At 40.2% G+C, this 23249-nt stretch overlaps 4 protein-coding genes across 4 annotated transcripts; 2 read left to right on the forward strand and 2 right to left on the reverse strand.

Annotated features, from left to right (window-relative positions):
• Positions 1–212: 212 nt before the first annotated feature.
• On the forward strand, positions 213–5574 carry gucd1 (guanylyl cyclase domain containing 1). The gene is made up of 6 exons (XM_080766613.1): positions 213–652; positions 786–870; positions 1012–1177; positions 1946–2037; positions 2133–2374; positions 3520–5574. Exons 1-6 carry the CDS (start codon positions 646–648, stop codon positions 3609–3611), a joined length of 684 nt encoding a protein of 227 aa, XP_080622739.1. The 5' UTR covers positions 213–645; the 3' UTR covers positions 3612–5574.
• Positions 5575–5667: 93 nt separating this feature from the next.
• upb1 (ureidopropionase, beta) lies at positions 5668–10131 on the reverse strand (the record flags this gene model as incomplete). The annotated part of the gene is made up of 10 exons (XM_080766612.1): positions 5668–5793; positions 6049–6203; positions 6545–6587; positions 6792–6873; positions 7047–7216; positions 8120–8278; positions 8505–8599; positions 8727–8814; positions 9134–9305; positions 10028–10131. 10 exons carry the CDS (start codon positions 10129–10131, stop codon positions 5710–5712), a joined length of 1152 nt encoding a protein of 383 aa, XP_080622738.1. The 3' UTR covers positions 5668–5709.
• Positions 10132–11747: 1616 nt separating this feature from the next.
• LOC308316372 (uncharacterized protein) lies at positions 11748–15053 on the forward strand. Its single transcript, XM_080764946.1, has 6 exons — positions 11748–11882; positions 13325–13355; positions 13490–13588; positions 13673–13737; positions 13857–13944; positions 14065–15053. The coding sequence occupies exons 1-6, from the start codon at positions 11765–11767 to the stop codon at positions 14552–14554; spliced, it is 891 nt and encodes a 296-aa protein (XP_080621072.1). The 5' UTR covers positions 11748–11764; the 3' UTR covers positions 14555–15053.
• A 212-nt stretch (positions 15054–15265) lies between these two features.
• Positions 15266–21367, reverse strand: hnf1a (HNF1 homeobox a; the record flags this gene model as incomplete). The annotated part of the gene is made up of 10 exons (XM_080766052.1): positions 15266–15396; positions 15504–15588; positions 15926–16047; positions 16269–16451; positions 16818–16959; positions 17244–17392; positions 17590–17795; positions 18031–18211; positions 19082–19281; positions 21072–21367. 10 exons carry the CDS (start codon positions 21365–21367, stop codon positions 15266–15268), a joined length of 1695 nt encoding a protein of 564 aa, XP_080622178.1.
• Between the last annotated feature and the right edge of the window lie 1882 nt (positions 21368–23249).

The following is a 23249-nucleotide window of genomic DNA, read 5'->3' on the forward strand; positions in this document are numbered from 1 at the left end:
TGGCCCTGTCATGGCAACTTATTAAGTGTTTCAGACTCGATATTTTCCTTAGCTATCATCACTATCAGTAGTACCCTAAATTTAATACAATTCAAGCCTCATAGACATAGGCTAAAATGTGGATGCTACACTTCCACCATACTCCACCTGGGGGCAGCATCGTTTCAGTCTAAGTAGTTTCTCTTCTCAGCTGAGCGCAGTCAGCGCACGTCATGGTAAAGCGAGCTGAGCATCGTAGTAGCATGTAAGCTAACAAGGTAGCAAACAAAAGAGGAGCAGGGCAGTGTTTTTAGAGACCTGGCTTCATTCTAGCTGTCCAACATTCATTATAAAGTTAGTTAACTTAGTATAGCTGTCGCTATGGTGTCAGTTAATGGTGGGCCAACATTAACGTTACTCTAGCTAGCATTGAGCTAGTACTCTGGTAACCAAGCTAGCCCCGCTCGGAACCCTACGTACAGCGGGGCTAGTAACCAAGCGAAGGCTAAGCTAACAAACAGGCTAGTTTATCTTGTTTCTTTTAGGTAGCATTAATGAGGCAGTTCAACCCTGGGTTACTGGATCTACAGTAAACTAAGTTGGATTCAGTCTCTACCAGTTAGTTAGGTACTTGGCTACCTATCTAACTTGGACGCAACCCCCAGAATGACAGGTAAGCCATATAAATGTATTATTAGTTACAGGCTAGCCAACCTAGCTTAGCTTAAGTTTAGTATTTTTGTTACGTTAAAACAATGTTGTTAGAGTTATCTAGCTATAATGGTTATTTTTTTGTCCTCCCACAGATGGTGTAGTTCTATTGAATGTCCCTGTCATTCGGCAGCTTTACCACTGGGATTGTGGGTTAGCCTGTTCAAGAATGGTTTTGAAGTAAGTTCACTCATTAATCATTCATAACATTGAAGCCTTATACACATAATACACTTGTGTCCTCCATTGTACCTGGACGTGTATAGTATCCAGAGGACAATAACGTAATAAGCAGTTATAATGAGCTTTATGAACTTACAGATACCTCCATCCTGTCAGTGATGAAGAGTTTCAAAATGCTTGTTGGGAGCTGAAGTTGACAGAAAGCGTGTGGACGATTGACTTGGCTTACCTCATGTGCCAGCTGGGTATCAAACACCGCTTTTGCACCCAGACTCTGGGTGTCGACAAGGGTTTTAAGAACCAGGTACTGTCTCAACCAAGTCAGTCATTTTTGTCGGGGCTGAGTTCAATTATGTGTGACTTGATTAGGGATGGGAGTGGATGATGATCCTTATCACAATAATCGTATTGCATAGATTTTTATTTATCGTGACATTTTCCTCAACCTTTAGAGTCACTGATTCTGTCAGAGTTCAAAGTCGGGTGCTGCTGTAAAAATGGTGGTCAGCCCAGGTACCTGATAACAAGAACACGCATGTCAGCAGCCCTGAAACATGACTGTCATGTGAACCATGGCTAGTCAGCAATCCAATCATAATTAACTTATCCTGGGTGGCCCGCCTCTATCAGCCTCATGACTGTATTAGGCAACCTCAACATTTGGCCGGCATCTTCTTATGGGTCCCCTTTAGTGTCCCCATCTGATCTCTGAGGATAATTTTGCTTTTGTTGAGCTGCAAATTCAGTACCACTTATACTCTATACTTGATAGAACAGACTTGTAAAGAGTGCATTTGGGTGCTCATTTCACTACACAAAACAAATCGATTCACCAAAAATGTCAGATCTACAAGCTCACAACACGTTGGAACATGTGAGCTTGTAGATCGACTATTTTTGGCGAATGTTCCTCCCAGAATAGCGATGCTGGTGGTTCAAGTGGTTAACAAAAGTGTAATTTCAATTTTCATGAATCATTTAATTTTCATATCGTCCCATCCCTAAACTTGGTATTGACTTAAAAATAATGTATTAAAGCACTTTCTTATCTCTCTCTCTGTCGGGATTGCAGTCATTTTATAAAAAGCATTTCGATACAGAGGAAGACCGAGTTAATGAGCTCTTCCTCAATGCAGAGAGCAAAGGTGTGGTGGTGAAAAAATGGTGAGTTATCTTATTAATCTGTAAACAACAGATCTGTTGATTCACAGTAGCAAGACTTAACACCTGTAAATGTCTTCTTGAATGTCATCCTTTAGCTCTGTGACGATTCAGGAGATCCAGGCCCATCTTGATCAGGGCCATGTTGCCATAGTGTTGGTCAATGCTGTGGTTTTGACATGTGACCTCTGCTCTTCACCTGTCAAATACTGCTGCTTCCTTCCTGTGGGCCAGAAGTGTTTCTGCAGGAAGCCAGAATACCAGGGTCACTTTGTGGTCATATGTGGCTTCAACAGGAGTACTGGTTGCATCTTCTATAACAACCCTGCATATTCTGACCGTGAGTATCACATTATAAGAGGCTCAGCCTCAGAAACACAAGAACACAGTAGAAGCTGCTGGCCTACCGTATCAGATGTCGTGCTGGCGCTGGTCTAAAATGCCATATCAGCAGGTAATCTAAGTAAAATTTGTCCAGCATATTAAATGGCAACTTCACATATTCTTTATAAACAGGCATTTTATTGCTTCAGGCTTTCTTCATCCCTCCATGATAACTATGTTCACACAAAGGATGATAAACGACAATAAAAAACGTGCACAGTACATTTAAACATACATACCGGTAAATGAAAATACAATGACATGTAGAAATACGCAGTTTAGCGTGTCCACCACACACAGCTAGCCTGACACTCGGTCTGAATTTTCATTTCGTTTCAGGAAATATTTTTTTAATGGTAGCGATTCAGGGCTGGAGCCAGGCTAACACACAGCAGCAACAACAGAAATCTAAAAATAGAACCTTTCATGAAATCAATTATTTATTTATGACCATAAATTTTGAGCATTTTAGCAATTTTAGTATTTTTATAGTTACAGAGACATTGGTCGTTCTGACTCGTTCATAATGTTTCTACATTTTGTTGTTATAAAAGTTATTTTTCAGGGTTTTCTTGCCTTTATTGATAGTTTCACAGTGTAGAGAGACAGGAAACGGGGAGTCAAACCCGGGTTCAGAGACTATGTGGTACATTTTCTAGCCAGGGCCGCTGGCATAGAGTGGTCCGGGCACCTAGGATGTGTGTCGCTGGTTTGTATCCCGATCCCGACGACCTTTGCTGTGTGTCACTCCACATCTCTCTCCACATTTCCTGTCAGTGTGTACTTAACTATAAATAAAGGCATAAAAGCCCCCCAAAAAAATCAAACAGTGGCTGCATTTTTCTTTTTAAATCAATGTATTCATTTTTAATCTAGACAAACGAGACACAGGCAGTTACTGGAAATTTTGACTAGTGTATTGGAAGTGCGCACAGACATACCTTTTGTTTGTTATTAAAATATACCTGTGACACTTTCATTAGATGCAGACAACTGGAAAAGTCACATTTAATTAGCAAATAATGCAACATAACTGTCACATGATTGGCACATGCTATCCACCTTGGCAACGAACCTCAACGTGTGTGTTTATTATTTCAGGAGTATGTTGTACCAGCATCAGTAACTTTGAAGAGGCTCGGCGGAGCTACGGAACAGACGAGGACATCCTGTTTATATTTAAGGAGCCCTGAAAGACAATGTTGTTGATGCATATATGGATACTTATCAAAGTTGTAGTGACATTGCAGTGCTGCAGACCCTCCGCCCCAGTCTGGGATCATTGGTCCCAGCTTTAGCCAAGCATTGTCGATCATTTCCCCAGGCTGTCCTCTTTGGTGCTAAGATGTCTGGCTGCTCACAGAAGTAACACCGCTACAGTTACACCATTCACAATTAATTGTGAATGAATTTGCTCCCCTTCACACAGAGCCATTTCCACTCAACCTGTGAAGGCTGGAAACTTTATTTTTCCTTTGACAGAGGTGAGCAGATACTTTGGATGAATTCTACGCTGTCTTTTGCTCAAATTTAGCGTAGTTATTTGTAGAGTTGATTTAACTTTAAAAATTGTGAGCAGACATTTCAGACATTTGCTGTGGATGCAATGTAGTGGAGTAAATGTACCACACAAATAAGGGCTGATGGCAACTGCGTATTATTACACAGTAAAATCCAGAGTCTTGACACATTCCCTCGCTTCACCACCGATGACGGAGATCCCTGTCATGTGTTCTTTCAGTGGTTTATGATAGATCGTGCTCTTCACTTACGTATGACTGGTTCTAGGTTCGTAGGTAAGCAACAGATACAACTAGAAATTAACCGGAAGTGAACATTTCGCCTGCCATCCGCTTCCATGTTATCAGATTTAGAAGAATGCATTTATCTCTGATTATTATAGTTTTTTGGTCAAAACTAGCTTTGTTCAACGACCCATAACTAAAGAACCATTGATCGCGGTTAAAAAATCTATTCTGGGTGAAATAAGATGCTTCACATCGCGGGTCGGCCTTCATAATAAGGGTCTTAGAGAATTAATACCTGGCAGTGAACGTAACAAAACATTCTGGATTTTGCTATGTGCTTTACCTAGAGTTTTGTTTTACACATGTCTTAGAAGCTTATCTATAGTTGCAAACGTGCACCCTCAATTGCCTTTTATTTTCTGTAAAAGTACTTTGACACTTTGTAGATGTCCTACATATTATATCAACAGGGAATAGAGGGAGAAAATATTTTTGAAAAGACTCAGGAAATGAATTGTCCTTGAAGTATAATGTTATGTATGAATGTATATGCCTAATTTGATGTTTGTATGAATTGACAAACGCTTGTCAAATGCTAATGCAATACACCATGGCCTGTCAATGGAACCACCTCTGCCTGGCGGGTGGTACCATCAACTATCTTTCGACAGATCGAGGACAAGTGGACAACATGCAAATGTTAGTTCGTCATCCTTTAATTCACACGATTGGTGGATCAGCTAAACTAAGGCTAAACATTGGATGGAGAAAGCTCATGTGAGTGACTCACTGTTGTGCATAGAGTGATGCCTTGTAGGCACAAACGTGGTAAGGGCACCAAGCGACTGTCAGCCTGATGGGGAGTTTTTGGCTGATAAGTTTGTGTACTCTACCTGCCACCTTGGCAGTTAACCAGACTTTAAGAGGTTGTATGAATTTGAGTCTGACATAGTGAAATGTAGTGGTTAAGCCACTGGACAGATGTCTCGTGTGGGGGTGGAAAAGTGTGGCTTGAATACTTAACTCACTCAGTTTATTTTTTACATTGGTATCATGGATGAAGTTGCACTATGGTTTTCGTACCAGATATAATTTAGTGTTTAAATTATCGATTTGATCATGAAATGGCTTTTAAAGCATTTCTGCTTTTTTATGGTGACCGTGAGAGAAATGGGTAAGGCGGGATGATGTACAGCAAAGGGTTCCATGTTGGATTCAAGCCTGGGCCTGCTGCAAGAAGTGGAAATGGGGTGCCCATGGAATAACTTCTGGCTCTAGAACTAGAACTACGCCTGATTTATTCCTGGTTGTGCATTTTTGGTATGAACAAATGGAACATTTGAAGCAGCAAACTTTATTTTTCATGAAATGTACAATAGCATTTATGTTCTGTAATTAAAGCATTCTGAATGCATGCTCCATGTGTTTTTCCATCTGTGTTTACTGAGAAGTGAATAGAGCAGAGGTCTTTAATATGGGGTCCGCAGTTACTACAAATCTTTGTGATTTTCTTTTTTACACCCCTGGTGTAGAGAACAACTGTCTACTCCTTAACTATTTTAGGTCTGAAGTCATGTTTGACAGCCTCTGTGAGCTCCTCGGCATACTCTGTATATCTCCCAGTCATCTGCAAATGCAACAGAGGATGTAGATTGTTAATGCAGTCCATCCTGAAAGTTTATGAACAATACAGATGCATAGTTTATTTACATCAACTTTACATGATCATCCCTTCATTCCCCTATCATTAACATACCCTCAGTCGCAACACCATTCTGGTGTGTGTGCGTGAACCTCACCCAAAGATTACACACACATTGCATCTCCTATTTACAGATAAAATGTGTGCGCGTGCATGCATGTGGAACTATGTTAAATGCACCTTAAAACTCCACTTGTCACTAATTTGTCTGTTCAGGTTGATGTCCAGTTCTGCTACCAGGAGACCATCCCGTGTTCTGGAGAGCCCAGGTGTGCGGCTGCCATCTGGAGCAGCCACATAGCTTGACCCATAGAATTGTCCAAAATCTTGATGAGCTGGATGAAACAATAACATACTTTAATATATATATATATATAATGATATCATTATTGTAAATGCAGAAATCAATATAAATTATATTGCACTCCAAAGGTTACCCATGATTCCATGAATTTTGACCACTTTCAAAAGACCTATACTCATTCTTGCATCATTCCTTAGCCAAGACTCCATGTTTATCATGCAATCGGACATATTTTCTCTTCGCAGAGTAAGGCTGGGACCGAGGCTAGTAATGGACTGCTCAAGAGGGGTCCCTGTTGCAGTGTGGTGGGACATTTAAAGCATATCATCCCCCACAACAGTAACTTATAAACTTAGACAATAATTGTCTTACCTTTTTTTCCATCTCCAGACGTGAACTCATTTTTGAAGTGTTCCTGCATAAAACAAAACAAGTGAAGCTAAAACTGAGTAATTGTACCACTGTTTTATGAAGCTTATCAGATCTACATACAACTACACAACTGAGTTTCTGAGAATAGAACATATAAATGACAATGGCCTGTTATAGCTAAATCCCTTCAACGATTTAATTTACCTGAAACTTGTTCAAAGCATTATCTCTGATATAGTGTACTTACCGTACCAACACGGTTGATTGCACAAGTGAAGCAATGGTTTGCAATGGCTGCATTCCTGGCCTCAATAGGCCACATTGGCTCACTATATTAAAATACAAATACACTTTTTTAACTGCACTTGACAGAAATTAACACCACCACAAAACCATGACAAACAAAACAAGGCATAAAATAAAAAGAGGGTGCAGAAGACACAGGGTAATATTAAAAACAATGGCCTGTCATAGGAAAATGAAGGGGTGCATAATGACACACCTGAGTGCTCCAACAGTAGCTGATGGGTTGAAGATGATCTCTGCTCCATTCATACTGTACATGAACCAGTTGAGAGGATGATGACGTCCATAACAGATGTTCACAGCTATCTTTCCAAACTGGGTCTGGAACACTGTATGGCCAGTGTCTCCTTCCATGTAATATGTAGACTAAACAAAAGTGAAAAGGCTAAATACTTTGATGTTGTTTAGTTTATGTGGGTTATGTACAGAAATTAAATGACAAATGTATGATTTATACAGTATAAGAGTCGACCCTCGCAATAAATTGCTACAGCTCTTTTAGAGATTACTACAAGTGGAAGATACAAGATCTATTGCAAACGAGATCTTGTATCTCAGGTTCAGGTTTATTTGTCATGTGAATTGATACAGAGTATAAATACAATGAAAATTATTTTGCTCAGAGTACTCTCAGTCTTACATACACAGGACGTAAACAACATCTATAGTGCAAGAAAAAGACAAACAGGAAAAGAAAAGTGCAAGTGAAGTGACAAAACAGTGCAATACAGTTCAAGGTCAGCTGTTCAGCAGCCTGACTGCCTGGGGGTAGAAACTGTTACTGAGACGAGTGGTACGAGATTTGATGCTCTGGTAGCGTTTTTTGGAATCTCAATTTGCCTTGGATCAAAACTATCAGATTCATTTTATCGAGTGTGACAGCAATTGTCAGATCCTTCATGAGGTTTATTCCTCTAGTTTTCCCATCAAGGGGGTTTTCTTGAGAGTTGTTTCTTATTTGAACGTTAAAGATCAGGGGCTATCTTTCGGTTACTTTGTTGTCATGGCAAATAGCCAAATACTGTATGTACATGCCCAATGACAACACTAATCCCAACACGGTCGATTGCAGTGAAGAAGTGAAGCAATGGCTGCATCACAATCCCATATAGGGAGATATACCTGTTTGTGTGTACTCACATTATGTGCTGATCAGCATTCAGCACTGATCACAAATCAACGTTGTTAGGCAGTTATATCACAGTACTAATAATATGCACATACGTCCCGACCTGTACACAGTTACTACAGGATACCACACACACTAACCTCATTGAAATCTCCAATCCGTGGAATATGGTATTTCCTGCTTTTGCCAAGCACACTCCCTGTGTTGGAGATCACTACAGCAGTGTTCCACAGAGTGTGGTGCAACTCGTCACGCTCCAAAATGGGGGACACGATCACCATGTTGTATTTCTTGGCAAGCTAATGATATGAATGGATGTTTCACATGAGTTACTTACTTTCTTCACTGGTATTACTATAATAACTATAGTAAAGATGTGTATGGTTATAGTCTATGGTAAAATAGTATGGGAAATGACTCTATGGTGAAGGTCTATGTCTATGGTAATGGACTAATAGGAAGCTGAATGAGTTGGAACTTGGAAGGACTATAATGGTATGGTAAAGGTCATTTCTATACTCCCACCTTTTGGCAAAAGCGTGTGGTGTTTCCTTCCTCAGCAGACTCCGCAAACTCTGTCCATGGTTCTTTCTCACGGGTGCAGAAAGCAAAGGGCATGGCTGTGGATGCCAACATCACTGTCAATAACTCAGCTTGGATAGTGCATTTATTGTTTAACTTCAAGCAGGGCAATAGGTTGGTATGATGACCTTGTTGTGAGTCTTGTATTTGTATGCCACTACTCACTCCAGGTCTCCTGAAAGCAGACAATGTTGACACCACACATGGCTGCTACCTCTACCAGCTCACCAATCCTGCTATGCATAGCATTGATCTGTATGTGAGAATGAGACACAGCAGACACAGAGTTATTGCACACCTGTGTAACATCGATATCGATGTGTTTTTCGTCTTCCACTTCCCCTCTCCACTGTATGGCTTGGTGTCCTGGCAACAGGAGTGTCAATATGTACCGTGGAGGTCTGTGAATTGTTTGTACATGAAGGCTATGTCTCGGGCTCTGCACCAAGATCAACAAGAAGTTAAGAACATTACCTTCCCAATTATGAGTAGTTTGTGAATACAGTTTCTCGTTTTTCAGTGTTATGCAATAAAGTGTATAATAAAATATATGGCACCACTTCCTCTCTGACCTGATCTAGCACAGGAGCATCAGTGGGCAGAACTATGTGGTTCTGAATTAGCCCGATTCGGATCTTCCTGGACGGTCTGAGCTGTTCCTGGGCAGCCTCAAACACGTAACCCTGCAGCTCAAACTCCCGCTCTGAGGCTGCCTCCACTGCACATTGTGGGACATCCAACTTCCTATAGGAGAGCAAAGACAGTTCAAAAGCTGCTTTAGTGCCGACTGTGTGCAATGAGTTCATTCATATCCCATTTATTCATATCATTGGTAGGCAAGCTCATCATCGGATGTGAGACAAAGATCAGACCAATGAGAGATCACAGACCAATGAGAGATCACAGAAAAAGTGATCTCTCATTACATATTGTATGACTATAGGGGACAGGACTAACTATCTCTGTTGGAAGCAGACTATGTGACCAAATGTATCTATAGGCATGCACATGTTGAAGCTGAAGTTGTCTGCAGTGATAATCAGAACTTTAGCTTAATTTATTCCAACTACATTTAGACTATGATACACTTCACTGTTGCTGTCCGAGAATCAAGACTGTGTATACTTATGTGGGGCCACTTCAAATGGTGAAATCAAAGTAAGATTCTCATTTCAAAGATATTTACTACTAGTGTTCTTCCAATTTGCTTTATTTGTTTTTACTTGTGAGCTAACAGCTCTGTGCAGAGTGCTCTCAGTGCAGAAGTGGACTTTGTCCACTTCTGCATAACTCACTCAAACATTTTCAAGGGGATAAATAGGCCGAGTTCACTATATGATTAAACAATTTTGACTTAAATTACTTGATTTTACTTGATTAAAACAATGTATGTAACTTGACTAAGCTTTCCCATGATAACACGGCAAGTAAGTAAGGAATGCAAGCTAATGCTGAACATAACTTACATAGGTTCCTTTCCAAATAAGATCCGTTTGACCTCTCTCAGCTCATCCTTGGGTATATGTGTCTCCAAAGTCTTCTCCAAGCATTCAAACTCTGATGCTGACATTATGAATCACTTCTTGTCAGCGATATCCAGTCTCTCTGTGGCTCTATGCTGGCGCAGATTTGGATACTACCTGGACCTGGTCAATAACTAATGGTTAAAGAAACTATTACACTTTAACCCACTGCAAAAGTTGTGTAATCACTTTGCACTCTACTCCCCGTCTCCGTTCCATACCATTTTTGGACAATGAAGATGTACCATGACACAGTCTATGCATGACACCTGTACCTCTCTTCATCTCTGTGTGTGTGTGTGTGTGTGTGTGTGTGTGTGTGTGTGTGTGTGTGTGTGTGTGTGTGTGTGTGTGTGTGTTGCTGTTAAAAAAGAAACCAATTAAGAATTATATAGAAATGTAGTGTAAGTGAAGAGGTTACATTAAAATACATGTCAGCACGCCATGAAGATGACTATACAACTTTTATTGTAAAACAAATAATAGTCTAGTAATTAGAACTATTAGTACAACTACAAATACAAAGAATGTCCTACCACTGAAATAGCAAATGAAGCTCCCACTGTCAGGCCCACGCACTGTAGCTATGCCATGTTCTCCACATCATGGTCGTCTGCTCACGCACAAATAAATGTTCACGAAATGCACATATGTTCAAGTCGTGGCTGGAAATCGGCACTCAGAGGTTTATTCACCAAAGGTTTACAGGAATGGCAAAATGGTATAAGCAGCAGTTGGCATAGTGGTGGCAGCATGCAGCTCACCAAGTCCTAGGAATCACTAAGGCTGTTTGTTTCTGGGCTTTCAGTCTTTTATACTCACCTGTGTCAATCAGTGTGAGACTCTACCATGCAACAGCCTACAGGTAATATATATAGGTATATATATATATATATATATATATATATATATATATATATATATATATATATATATATATATATATATATATATATAATTGTGTGTGTGTGTGTGTGTGTGTGTGTGTGTGTGTGTGTCTGATTGTGATGATCATATCATCATTAGTAAAACATATTGCACTCCCTTATGTGTATTCTACTGAATATAATTGTACTTGCCCATCATGACAGGTGGTACTGTCCAGTGTCCAAGGCTGAGTCATGGCCATGGGCCGGCCAGGAAACAAACTCACTTTCAATAAATGACTGCTGTTTATTTGTGTGCAAATACAGTATACTGTACAAATGACTAAAGTGCACATAATATGCTGTTCAAATATATCAAGAGGAGGACCTCTTTGTTAAACACACACACACACACACACACACACACACACACACACACACACACACACACACACACCCCCCTATCTACCTACCTGTGCAAATGCTCAGCACAGCTCAGCACACCTTACTTCTATCTTGCTTTTAGTTGAGCTTTTAAAGCACTTTGAGCTGCATTTCATGTCAAGAAACTGGTGCTATATAGTTGTATATATATTTTATTATTATTATTATTATTATTATTATTATTATTATTATTATTATTATTATTATTATTATTATTATTATTATTATCTACCTACCTACCCTACACCAACCATGGGGTTCTGCCACCAGGTGCAGAACCAGACAAATGGGCTCCATTAACTTCATTTCCCACAATCCTTCACTCACAAAGGAAACAACAACAGCAGACAGCACAGCACATGTATCCATCATGGCGGCCTCCGCTGCTAAATTTGTTGCTGTTTCAGTGGAATCCAGTAGTAGTGAAGATGAAGATCTTGACAAATTTAAGGAAGCTGTTTGGAACACACAAGCTGCTAAAATGAAAGGTAGCTAAGTTTTACATTAAAATGTTTAAACTACAGCGACAGGCTAACAACAATGTAGCCTACTGCCTCTTAACCTGTTCATACTAATTAGCCTTAGATCAAGACTAGGCCTATGTATTTTTTTTTTATCGATGTTGGCAGTGGTATACATCTACGAGTCTGGTTCTAAGGCTATGTTGGGGGCAGAAACCGAGGGCAGCTAGCCCCTCTCGGAACCCTCCATAAAGCTTTTATGAAATGTCAGAAACTTCAGTACCATTGGGTTCTGCTTAAGGGCTAGAGGGCAGCTTGAACTGAGACAAGCTGGAGTTGGAAATACATTGTTTTCAACGAGGGCGGCGCAAATGAGAGCTATTTTAAGCATGTGTGCAACATGACAACTGTTTTAAAGCATTGTACAGTAACAACTAAAGTCCTTTTAATGTTTATGTTGTACTATTACTTCAAAACAATCTAAAATAAAGGGATTTAAGATCATTAAAGCTGGGCTGTTGCTAGCCCCTCTCGGAAGCCTCCGTAAAGCTTTTCTGAAATTTGGATGTCACTTTACGTAGGGTCCCTGTGCATTTCTTTCATGCGCTATGGTAGGCAGATATAAAGACCCTCCGTTCGGCCGTGCTGTGGCCTGGTGGTGGTGGTGAGATGTTTCAAAAGATGCATAAAACTCCTATAGGAGACAACAGAAACATGAGAGAATTTTCATTTGGCTTTCCCCCCCCGTTTTGGCTCTTTCTTCCTTCCTTGACTTCCTTATTGACTTCCCATTGTAGCGCCTCCCGCACAGAGAGTGGCTAGCTGCGCGTTCCTGCCTCTGATCTGCTCTGTCTCAAGCCCATCACACACCGGGTGCGCAGCGACGCGGCACAGGTGAAGCCAAAGCGGTCAAACAAACGCCAAATGAAAATTCTCTCACGTTTCCGTTGTCTCCATAGCAGTTTTATGCATCTTTTGAAACATACCACGACCACCACCAGGCCGCAGCACGGTCCGAACATCTGCCTACCATAGTGCGTGGAGGAAATGCACAGGGACCCTACGTAAAGTAACATCCAAATTTCAGAAAAGCTTTACGGAGGGTTCCGAGAGTGGCTGTGTTGCCTCCGGTCCAGGACTTGTCCCAGTTAATTGTCCCCATTCTCAATTCTATGTAGGAGAGACTGGCCACATGAAGTGAACGCAGTTTGCGTAACTCTGTCTATATCTAAGGCTCTGGTTCAAATGATGCAATGAAACACTGTATGGTAGTGGGAAAGTACAATTGGATTATTGGGTGTTGTCTTTTGAAATAACAGGCGGTGGTGGCGCTCACTATCAGAATGTCAATAGAAAGTTATAAACCTTCAGTTGGGTCTTGATCATAGACTGTGGTCTTGATTCGGGGGATAGGCCTACCTGCAAAAAGCACAAGGATACTTCACAGTCTCCACTTTTCTTTTTTATAGATGGGGAGATCAATGGTAAACAGTCTCAACGGTAAGTTCATTCATCATGCACAATTTTCATTTAAAACGTACTATAGTAGCATATGAAAATTATCTCACTTAATTTAATTGTTAGAAAATTTGGAAGCATAACGCCAAAATACAGTTCTGTCCATCTCAAAACAGCGTAACGGTATCTGACCATGACCACGATGGCAACGAGCTCCAAGTGACCCCAGAGTTCCGTGTACATGTTGCCAAGAAGTTGGGACATTTTCTTGACGGGTGAAAAATTTAAGTATTCATTTCAACGAAAATGTCTTACTATTTAAGGTGAACAATGTTTATAACCTGCAATTTGATCATTAGTTGCATTTCAGAGATCCCAGCTGGAACGTTGTGTGCAGAATTACCAAAATGTGATGATGATGAAGGTACAGTAGGCTACTAGGGGTCTGTGTTTGGGTAATGCCTTTTACAGTAGTATAGTACAAATACACTGTTTGTGTAACCACTACAAGTTCTGGATTCGTCTCAATTATTTTCCTGCCAGGATTTCGTCTGTTTACGACATCAGTCCCTGGGCAGGTTGTCACCGAACCGCCACCTCCTGTGAGACGTCGACCAGTTCCCAGCTCAAGGTTATCTGCCTTCTTAGTTGATGACATGGCCTTTTAAACATTTGATGCCTTTGCGGTTATATATTTCTTTATGTAATTATTCCAATTAATCTAACTCTTGTATTTCGCCGATGCTTATAGCGACAGTGACAGTGAAATGGAGAGGAGGCTGAAGGAAGCAGCAGTGTCAATTAAAGACCTCATACCCATGTCATCATCCCAAAACAACATGCCAACATCTTCAGTGACAGAGGTTCAGCATCCAGAGAAAGTCAGAAACAAGAAAGAAAATGGAAGGGCAGAAGAAGAAGGAGATGAGACTCGTGTTCGTAAGAAAAAGAAGAAAAAAAAATTGCATCGAGAAGAGAGTGAGGAGGTGGTAGAGACTAAAACAAATGAAAGTCAAGCAAACAAAAAGGAAGAGGAGGCACATTTTCGAAAGAAAAAGAAGAAAATGGAAGCAAATCACGGAGAGAATGAACAAGTATTGAGGCAACTAGACACTGTGAGTACTTCTCAGAATTGTCAAAGTAACCCAGTTGAGGACAACGAACCACCCAAAGTAAAACGGAAAGATAGAAAGAAACTAAAAGCCGCCCATGGAAACACAGAGGTTGAGGCGTTGCGCTAACATCATGTTCTGGACTGGTCTGTTTGTAAAGTTATTGGATTGTTCAGCATTGCCATCTTGCTTGTCATACATGTTCAGGTTGGAATGATAAAAGATGGGAAACATATGGTTGTATTAACAAAATGTTAATTAAGTTGACTCCACTCTATTTGGTCTTTGTTTGTTAAAGATTTTAAAACAAATCAGAACAAAACGTTCTTGGGTTGATGATGTGGAGCTGTGTATCTCAGTAGAGAGCAGTAAATTGCCTTAATGCCATGTTGTTGTAAAACTTGAAATGATCACAGGATTTATTATTATTTGGTAAGAATATTGTTGAAATAGTTATAAGACTTTCTCCACTATATTTCTTTATAGAAGTTGTAGTTTGACCCTGAGTCTGTCCATAGATTGCATAGAAACAATTTACACAAAGTTTGTGCTGTACAATTTATGAATATGCTTTACAAATGTGCTATTTTCATAATAAAGATACAGTTTTGTATTGATTTAGAGATAATTGCATCAGTCCTCATTCAATCATCCCTATCAATGTTCATATAGGGTTAACTGTTCAGCTCCAAAGAGTGTCCAGGATCACTCAAAATGACATGGTAGAATCCAGAAGTCTTAATCTGTAGATGGTCATGTCTTTGTTAGACATGTCTTGGAGAGGTACAGTAGCTGTCCATGTTGAGAGGATTTGTACGCTTTACAAGAACACGAGCATGACTACTGTGCGGTAGAGACCATCTGTGTAGGAATGTAGGAGTTTATGTCCGTTGGTGAAGGCGAGAGGAGGTGAGATTGATGACTGTCAGTGGACTGAGGAGCTGGATACAGCTCCAGGCTCCCAGAAGACACTGCAAATCAGAAAACGGGTCAAGTCATTAACCATATCTGTCACTATTGCTGTACTAGTGATCCAGTAGTACCATGCAGATCTGGTGTGCTTCTGTAGGTGTTCTACCTGGTCCAGGTGTGGTAGGCTGCAGATGAAGAGAGTCTTCCTGGAGGGGTGGGTCTGTCTGTTCCTCTGTATCTGATGTTAGAATCTATTACAGACAAAGGTAAATAAGACAGACATGTATGTATTTTCAAAAGGTTGTGATGGAATAATCGCACATACTGTGATACAGTCAACATATTTACCTAGTCTTGTGAGTTGTGATAGTAATCTACAGATAATGGCAATGTTATCAAGTACCGGTACAGTATTATGTACCGAGCAACTATAAAAGGTAGATCTGAACAACTATAGTTGATCAGATGCATGCTGGCCATTTTGCTCAATAAAAGGGTATTTGGCCTATGAGTGAATTTTGTAAAATGTTTCTATCTTTATGTAGTTCCTTGACCCCTCTCCTAGCCCCTCCTAAAACACACCAGTACCTGTCTGACTGCAGCCAGGCTGGTCAATGTTCCAATGCTGCTGCCATCAGCGATGACCATGGCTTGAGACAGTAGGCTGGATGAAGCGTATTGTGGTATTTCAGACTTTAAGTTGCTGTACACTGCAATAAGAAACACATGACGTCATCTCAACAAATTCATGCCATTGATGTGTGAATTACTTGTCACCATTATAGCCTGATGCATACTTTGTCGTACAATAGTATTTTGTACTATACATGTATTTCTTTGAGTGTAAAGTGGAGAGTCTTGAAATGATAATGTTGTGAAATGCACCAGATTTAAATTAATATTTCTCTTTTTACTAGTCCTACAGCCTTACTGTGACATGGAAGTTGTGCCATAGTTGCCATGAATGGACTGTGGCCCATGTGACCTGAGAGCTGTTGTGTTATTGATGGCTGGGATGCGGTGTGAAGCTGCTGCTGGAATGAGATTGGCTGGAGAGTGGTAAAACTGCCCCCCACATTGTTTATGACTGTCTGAGATTGAGTAGAGGTCAGACCTGTGGATTAAAAACAAAAATATAAATATATAAATAAATATATAGGCTATGTATATATATATATATATAGGCAAATACATTGTTATTTTCATCATAATTCATAGCGTCAATATTATTATTGTTTTGCATTTAGATGACACTTCTGTAGAATTACTTTCAGGCAGTGTAAAAATGATAATAGTAATGGGAAATCTGACAGCCCTGCCTTCAGTGCCTTCCAGCCGTTTGCTCTTCTTCCTAAATACTACAACAAGGCATGCTGTAGGCTACACCATCCCTTGCTGTCTGTGTCTGACATGTCATGTCATTAGTATTACACTACAAGGAAAGCCTGACCTGAGCAGGTATACGCATCGGTATCGTTACCTATAAGAAGGGAGGATTCTCCCAGACTCATGATACTGGGTAGGGAGGCCATGATGAGGCCATGGGGAGGAGCAGGCGATGCAGACAGACTGCGCAGTGATGTCAGAGTGCTGACTGGAGGCAGGGGACCTCCACTGGATACCTGGGAATGACAAAGAAAATAATTAATAATGATTGGTCTATATGTTGCTAATCTATGAAAAGTCCTATAACCATTAATTTCCTGAAGTAGGCACAACTATGTTTAATAGTTTCCTTTGGTTTTCCATTACAATCATGTCTGTAGGAGAGCAACAGTGTGTCCTGAATCCCGATGACTTTAAGCAGATTTACAAGCTGACCACCCGTTGAGTTGTTGGTATCGGAGCCAAAAATCTGGCATTGGTCGTGATTTAATTATTGTGAGAGACCATGATGTGTCCTCACTGATTTAGGATGTATCTCCAGAAGTGTGTGACTGGGCTCCAGGTGGACAGGACTGGCCAGAAGGCGTCCTCCTAAACCTCTGTCCTCACTGACACCTCTGACTGTGCCAGACAGATTGTCACATGACATTTGATGACTGTATTTCATACCTGAGAAAAAAACAAGAATAATTATTAATTTAACTCTAAAGAGTGTATAGATTTAAGCAAATCAACCAACTTGGTTATATTTATTATTTATGGATCCATTTGGTTACATTTGTGCACTCTCCAAATCACAAATTGATAAATGAATACTGAGGATTTTACTGCGTACATAAAAGGTTCATAGGTTCATAGTTACTTACTTTGCACAGGACTTGGTGGGAGGGTGTGGTGAGAGATAATTGCTGATTGGATGGGTGTATAAGGTGTGTCACAAGCGATTTTGTGTCTGAAGGCCTCCTCCTTACGACGGTTGGCGAACCAGTTATACACTCGGACCTCTGTGACTAGGTTAGAACCCAGACCAGCGAGCTGGGATGGAGACACACCTCTCTGGATGCACTCTGCTCTATTGGACGAAAACACGTTCAAAAGATTATAGTGAAATGAAAGTTATAAGAAGATGCTTAATACCAAAGTAATGGGAAACAAGTTTTTGTAGGAGATGGAAAAGGTTAGCATGTGTCTTCTGCAGACTGGTCTGGCTGTCCCCAAGCTCTGGATGGGGATTTTGCAGATTTCACTGTCGCTAGTACATGAATGACAATATTGCTCTTTGGTCCATTTCCTATTGTATATCTCACCTGTTGCACTCGTCCACCAATCCCTCTCTCTCTTCTTTGCTGGGGTTCTTCTGCCGTTCGTAGGCATGGAAGAGGATCTGCTGGGATGCGGGTCCCCATTTGAACCTGTTTCGCCGTCCTTTCTTGGTCTCATCAACTTGGTCCTCCGCAGATGTAAGGCCGTGTCTGGCATTGGTGAATTCTGGATGGGACAGTCGGTGAGTAAATCTTTTCAAAGATTTTTACAAGGTTGAAGAACTGACCTTTATAAGGCTGATTCTCTATAATGGGGGTTTTATTGAGTGACTTCTCTTTATTATCATAAACATGTACTGTACAGTACACAGTATGTTAAAGCTGAAATCTTTAACTTTAATCTGCTACCAGGGATTAAAAGTTTTCAAATGTATATCTGATTCAATAGACCACGCCTGTTTGCTCGGTGAGGGGAGAAAATCACACACGTGTGAACTGAGTGGTGCAATACCCCCCCCCCCCCCCCCCTCTCTCTCTCTCTCTCTCATTAGAGACACAGCACTACCCCTCTCTCTGTTTCTGGCGCCCCCTACTGGTATAAATAAGTCACATACTCGTGCTCCCACACGTAAACAGGTACACAGGTACACAGACATTGCTGGTTGTAGGAGTGGTTGCACCACTCAAAAAGCCAATCCAACCGCTTACAATGTGACATGATATGATGCGTAGATCGTCTTTCAATATAAAAGTAACAGGTTGAATTAATTTTGACACATTTTGATCCAAAATAAGGATGTTAGGTTAATGTTTTGATACCAAAAATAATATCAAACATATCAGATTGTCTACATTTCCCTAAAGGAAATCCATATAGCATTTTTATTTAAGTTTGACAGTGATGAAACATATCCCTACTGGTCATAAAAATGAATGACCAGGGGTAATATCAAAAGCAGAGGCATGGAATCTCTGAACAAATTTGGAAATAATCTGGAAATAATATTGTGCAAGTGTGCAACTTTTAGTTATTCTGAAATGAGAGCATACATGTTTCTACGAGGGTTAGCAGCTCCACGGCTGGCTGGATACTCACGCTGGCTAATCTCACATTTCTTCTTGATGTACCAGCTGTACAGAGAAGCCCTTTTCTGGTTCTTCATGGGCGTGCCCTTGTTCAGGTGCTGGGAGAGGTGTGACTGGTTCAGTCCTGTGGACTCTACCACCTCCCTCTGGGGGAGGTTGTGTTGCTGCATGTAACTCTTGACCAGCTTCGCAACACGCCATGGGTCCTCCCTGTTATAGATACGTACATAGACAGTCAAACAATTGTCTTGGTATTTAATCTATTCTAAATAATGCACAACTGAGGTGTCTACTTTTAACCATATTAACTATTATTATTCTGTATAATAATAATATTATTATCATTATTTTGGGCATGTCATCATAGGTGATATTTCCACAAATTTCTACACACACAAAAAAGGTTTTTCAGATAAACAGTGAAAATAGCTGATCTATAACACATTGTGATGCATTTTAGCTTGTAGAACAACTATTTACGCTATTTGTTGTACAACAAAGTGTATATATATATATAGGACTTAAAAGGGTAAAATACTTTTATTATAGAAAAGAAAAATCTTTTATTTCCTAGTGCAACCCTTCTCTTTATGATTTGTTGAACAGTTTATTAGGATAACATATAAGAGTGGGCAGAAAGTGGTGGTAACAGAAACAAGTGTCTAAACTACTTTTTTAAATGATTTCTCAGATGTCGATTTCAATTTCAAGGTTTCTTTATCGTTATCTTGTGTACGAGTACATAAGAGTAAAACTTCCTCAGCCATTGTAGCAGCAATAATATAATATTCCTTACCTTTATTAAATCTTGATATAATAGGCTACAATAGGCTACAATTGTATACGTATAACTCAGAAAATCATTGTAAAAACTGTGCTTATTATCATTGTAATATCACTATATCAATCATAGTGCTTGTGGTACGGACAAAACTAATTGCTGCTGTGGAGGAAGTACACAGTAAAATGTTTGTGTTAGTTTAACTATGAGAGCGTAAGAATTGACCCATAAGGATCCACTGTTACGCTCACGGTTAAATGAACTCTGAGGATTTTTTTGAGTAGAGAGAGGCTTATTGACAGAGAGATAAGGGTGAATACAGCAGGTCAAAGTCCAACACACTCAGATCTCGGCTGAGTAAAATACAACCCTTCTGTCAGCTTTATGAAGTCTAATGTTTAAACTTTAAGTTTAAACATGTTTAAACTTTAAGTTTAAACATGTTTAAACTTTCAGGCAAGTATAAACTAAATGCGCATCTATACATCCAGAGTGTGTTTAACATTACCAAACAAAAATCTAGGAATTGTAGGAGTTTTGTTTGTCAAAGAACACCTGTTCTCTACTTTTTATTTCCCTGTTAATGATTCAATCCTCTTTAAATGCAACAAAGCTTTTATTGTAATACAAGGATACATAGTACCTTCCTAATATAAGAAAGTTTTATGTTCGAAAAAGAAACCCACTTTGAGTAAACACTGTCTCAAATGTCCAACCCCTGCTCCATTAATCTTAACCCAAGCATGTAGCTTTTTATTAAGAAATGGCCAGAGAATAATGATGGGGTGGGGTAATTAGTAACTAGGAAAGGAGGTACCCTCCTTTAAATTCACCTCAGAGGCCAGGAGAGATCGCAGAAAGAGAGACAGAGAGCGAGAGAAGGAGGGAGGAGGAGCACGAGAGAGGCCGGGGGGGCGACAATTTTGAGGAATAAAACATAAAAAATTATGACATCAGGTAAATTAACAGTTGTTTTCAAATCTCTGTTTGATTCTGTGAGGAGTAAGTTACAGGTAGAAGTGTGGGAATCAAGTCAGAGGGGTGATGACTATCTTGTTCAGCCTTTGTATAAATCGTAAAAATTATGCTTGCCTGAAGATGTCCTCCTGTTATTACGAGCACAAAATTACACCGCTTTAAAAGAATACGGACACGATTATTGCACTGCTACAAAAGCGTTTCCAGAAGCGAGTGACCGTATGGAATGTGATCTACGTACTGCAGTAGCTGGTCCACTTCAGCCCTCTGTCTAGCTGCCTCCTCTGGCGGAAGCTGCTCCAATTCCCGGAATATTGGGGGTGGAAAATCCATTTCTCCTTCCTCAGAACTCTCTCCATCGCCCTTCTCTGGCTTCTCTGCTCCACCGGCTACCCGCTCTCCCTCCAGCTCACCCAGGGCTTGGACCAGGACGTCCCGGGACAGTCCGGAGTCTAGTAGGGCCCAGACCAGCTGCTCTTGAAGAGCAGACAGCCGGCTGGGCCTATAGCCTTCCCCGGTCCTCTCCTCTCCCTCCATTACACTGATGTCTTCCTTACTGCTTACTGCCGCACAAACAAAACACACACATGCACACACACAGACACACACTGCTCTCTTTCATGTGCACTACCATAGATAAACTCCTACCATACACAGCATATGGTCTTTTTTATTGTTATTTGTAATCCCTCTTCAGCTCAAGAGTAAGAGATGGTATGCTTTCATTTTCTCTGTTTGACTTTCCTTGCGATATGTTCGGAGCCGCCTGGTTTTAGCTCTCCACCTGCTGTTTTGCTTTCAAAGGTCAATTTTTTTCTCTTCACCCCCACCCCCCTTACATGTGTCCTGTGAACTTTGTCCTCGCTTTCTCAGTGCCTAACAGTGAACAAAGTGCATCAAAAACAACAAGTGAAATTAAAACAACATGCAGAGTCATATATCTACCAGTTTATCTCTGAAAACAAACATATGTACCAACCAGGCTGTTTTTGTTTTAAAGGGTGGGGTGGTGGACAGGTCTGTTGCTCTATCTGTTGTGAAATTCATTTTATTGCGTCTATGTACTGTGGTTTCACAGTGACACAAGGTTTGGCATATATCAGGGATGTTGTATTATTTCTGTTTGAATACAGAACATTCCAATCAAATCTCAACAATACATGAGCAGAGTGCCCAAACATCCAGCTTTACCCCCATTGCATGCAAGTACTTTACTTTGCAATATGGAAGTTGAATTAAAGCAAACATAGTTACTGATACTACTGGCAGAGCTGTAAACATGAATACTGATTAAAAAAATACTTCTCCAAAGGCACATTCATTGACTGAGTTGATCACATTCATATCCAAGCATGGAGGCCTGCCTCCATGCATGAAAGAATCAAATATAGGCCAAACCGCCAAAGTATAGTAGGCCTTATGAATACAGGAAAGTGATTCAGAGAAAACAAATGTGTTACCAGTTACCACTAGAGAGTGCTGTTGTATAAACTTGTTGAGCAGCATGTTTTCTAAATAGATTTTAGGATGTGTGTATCTTTTGATTGAACTTATAGACTGCTGCAAGCCTTTTGTGTACACATTGTTGAGTTCTATTGTTTATTGCTGTATATAAGTGGCATTTCACAGTAAAAGTGTTCATTTACCGTAGTCACATTTGTGCACTCTAGGTAAATTCATTGATTTTACAGTGTGGAGTGCTGTGCAGGTGTGTGTAAAGCAATGGTGGGCTACCTTTGAGAATTGTTCTGTGAGTGCTGGTATTCTCATTTAGAGATTTATTGTAAAGCTACTACATATTGTATACAATTGTGTTGCAGAATAAACCTTTTCATACATTCCATAGATGGCTTTATAGACTTGTTGGCAGCACTATCATCAGTGTTGTGTAAATTCATGTTTTTTGTTTGTTTACACATTGCCTTTTAACCACTTATACCCTCAATACTTATAGGGTGTGTTCGGATATGCACACCAGGAGCGCAGTGCGTTATATATCCGAACACACCCATAGTAAACTTGACCTTTGGTTCTGTACTTGGTTAGCTCGGTTTTTCCTTACACCTCTTTGCCGAATGTTTTCGGTGAATGTTTGCCCCAGAATACGGATGCTAGTGTTTAAGTTGTTAATGTAAAAGGACCTGTATAAAAAGGACCTATAAATGTCTATCTTCGCACACATCTTTAAAATGTATGTTGATTTTACTGTGCATCTGTCCACCTGTTGACATTCTTTCCCTGCGGTACCAAACATCTAACTGGAAACTACTGCTATTAATGTTCAACTACATTATACTACTTTTAATACAAGACCAATTACTTTCTAGCAATATGTCATTTAGAGGCTCACTGACCTTTTACACTAGTCTATGTAAACACAGGTACTGTATAACTATGAACCAGCTTGAACGGAACCCAT

The sequence above is a fragment of the Protomyctophum bolini genome (genome assembly GCF_963924005.1).
Source record: "Protomyctophum bolini genome assembly, chromosome: 6".
NCBI lineage: Eukaryota > Metazoa > Chordata > Actinopteri > Myctophiformes > Myctophidae > Protomyctophum > Protomyctophum bolini.

Excerpts from the sequence above, each read along its gene's own strand:
- gucd1 (XM_080766613.1), top strand. Across the intron at positions 871-1,011 it reads TGTTCAAGAATGGTTTTGAA|ATACCTCCATCCTGTCAGTG; the intron begins GTAAGTTCACTC and ends ATGAACTTACAG. Across the intron at positions 1,178-1,945 it reads ACAAGGGTTTTAAGAACCAG|TCATTTTATAAAAAGCATTT; the intron begins GTACTGTCTCAA and ends TCGGGATTGCAG.
- LOC308316372 (XM_080764946.1), top strand. The coding sequence starts at position 11,765 with ATGGCGGCCTCCGCTGCTAAATTTGTTGCTGTTTCAGTGGAATCCAGT. Across the intron at positions 13,356-13,489 it reads AATGGTAAACAGTCTCAACG|CGTAACGGTATCTGACCATG; the intron begins GTAAGTTCATTC and ends ATCTCAAAACAG. Across the intron at positions 13,945-14,064 it reads CGACCAGTTCCCAGCTCAAG|CGACAGTGACAGTGAAATGG; the intron begins GTTATCTGCCTT and ends CGATGCTTATAG.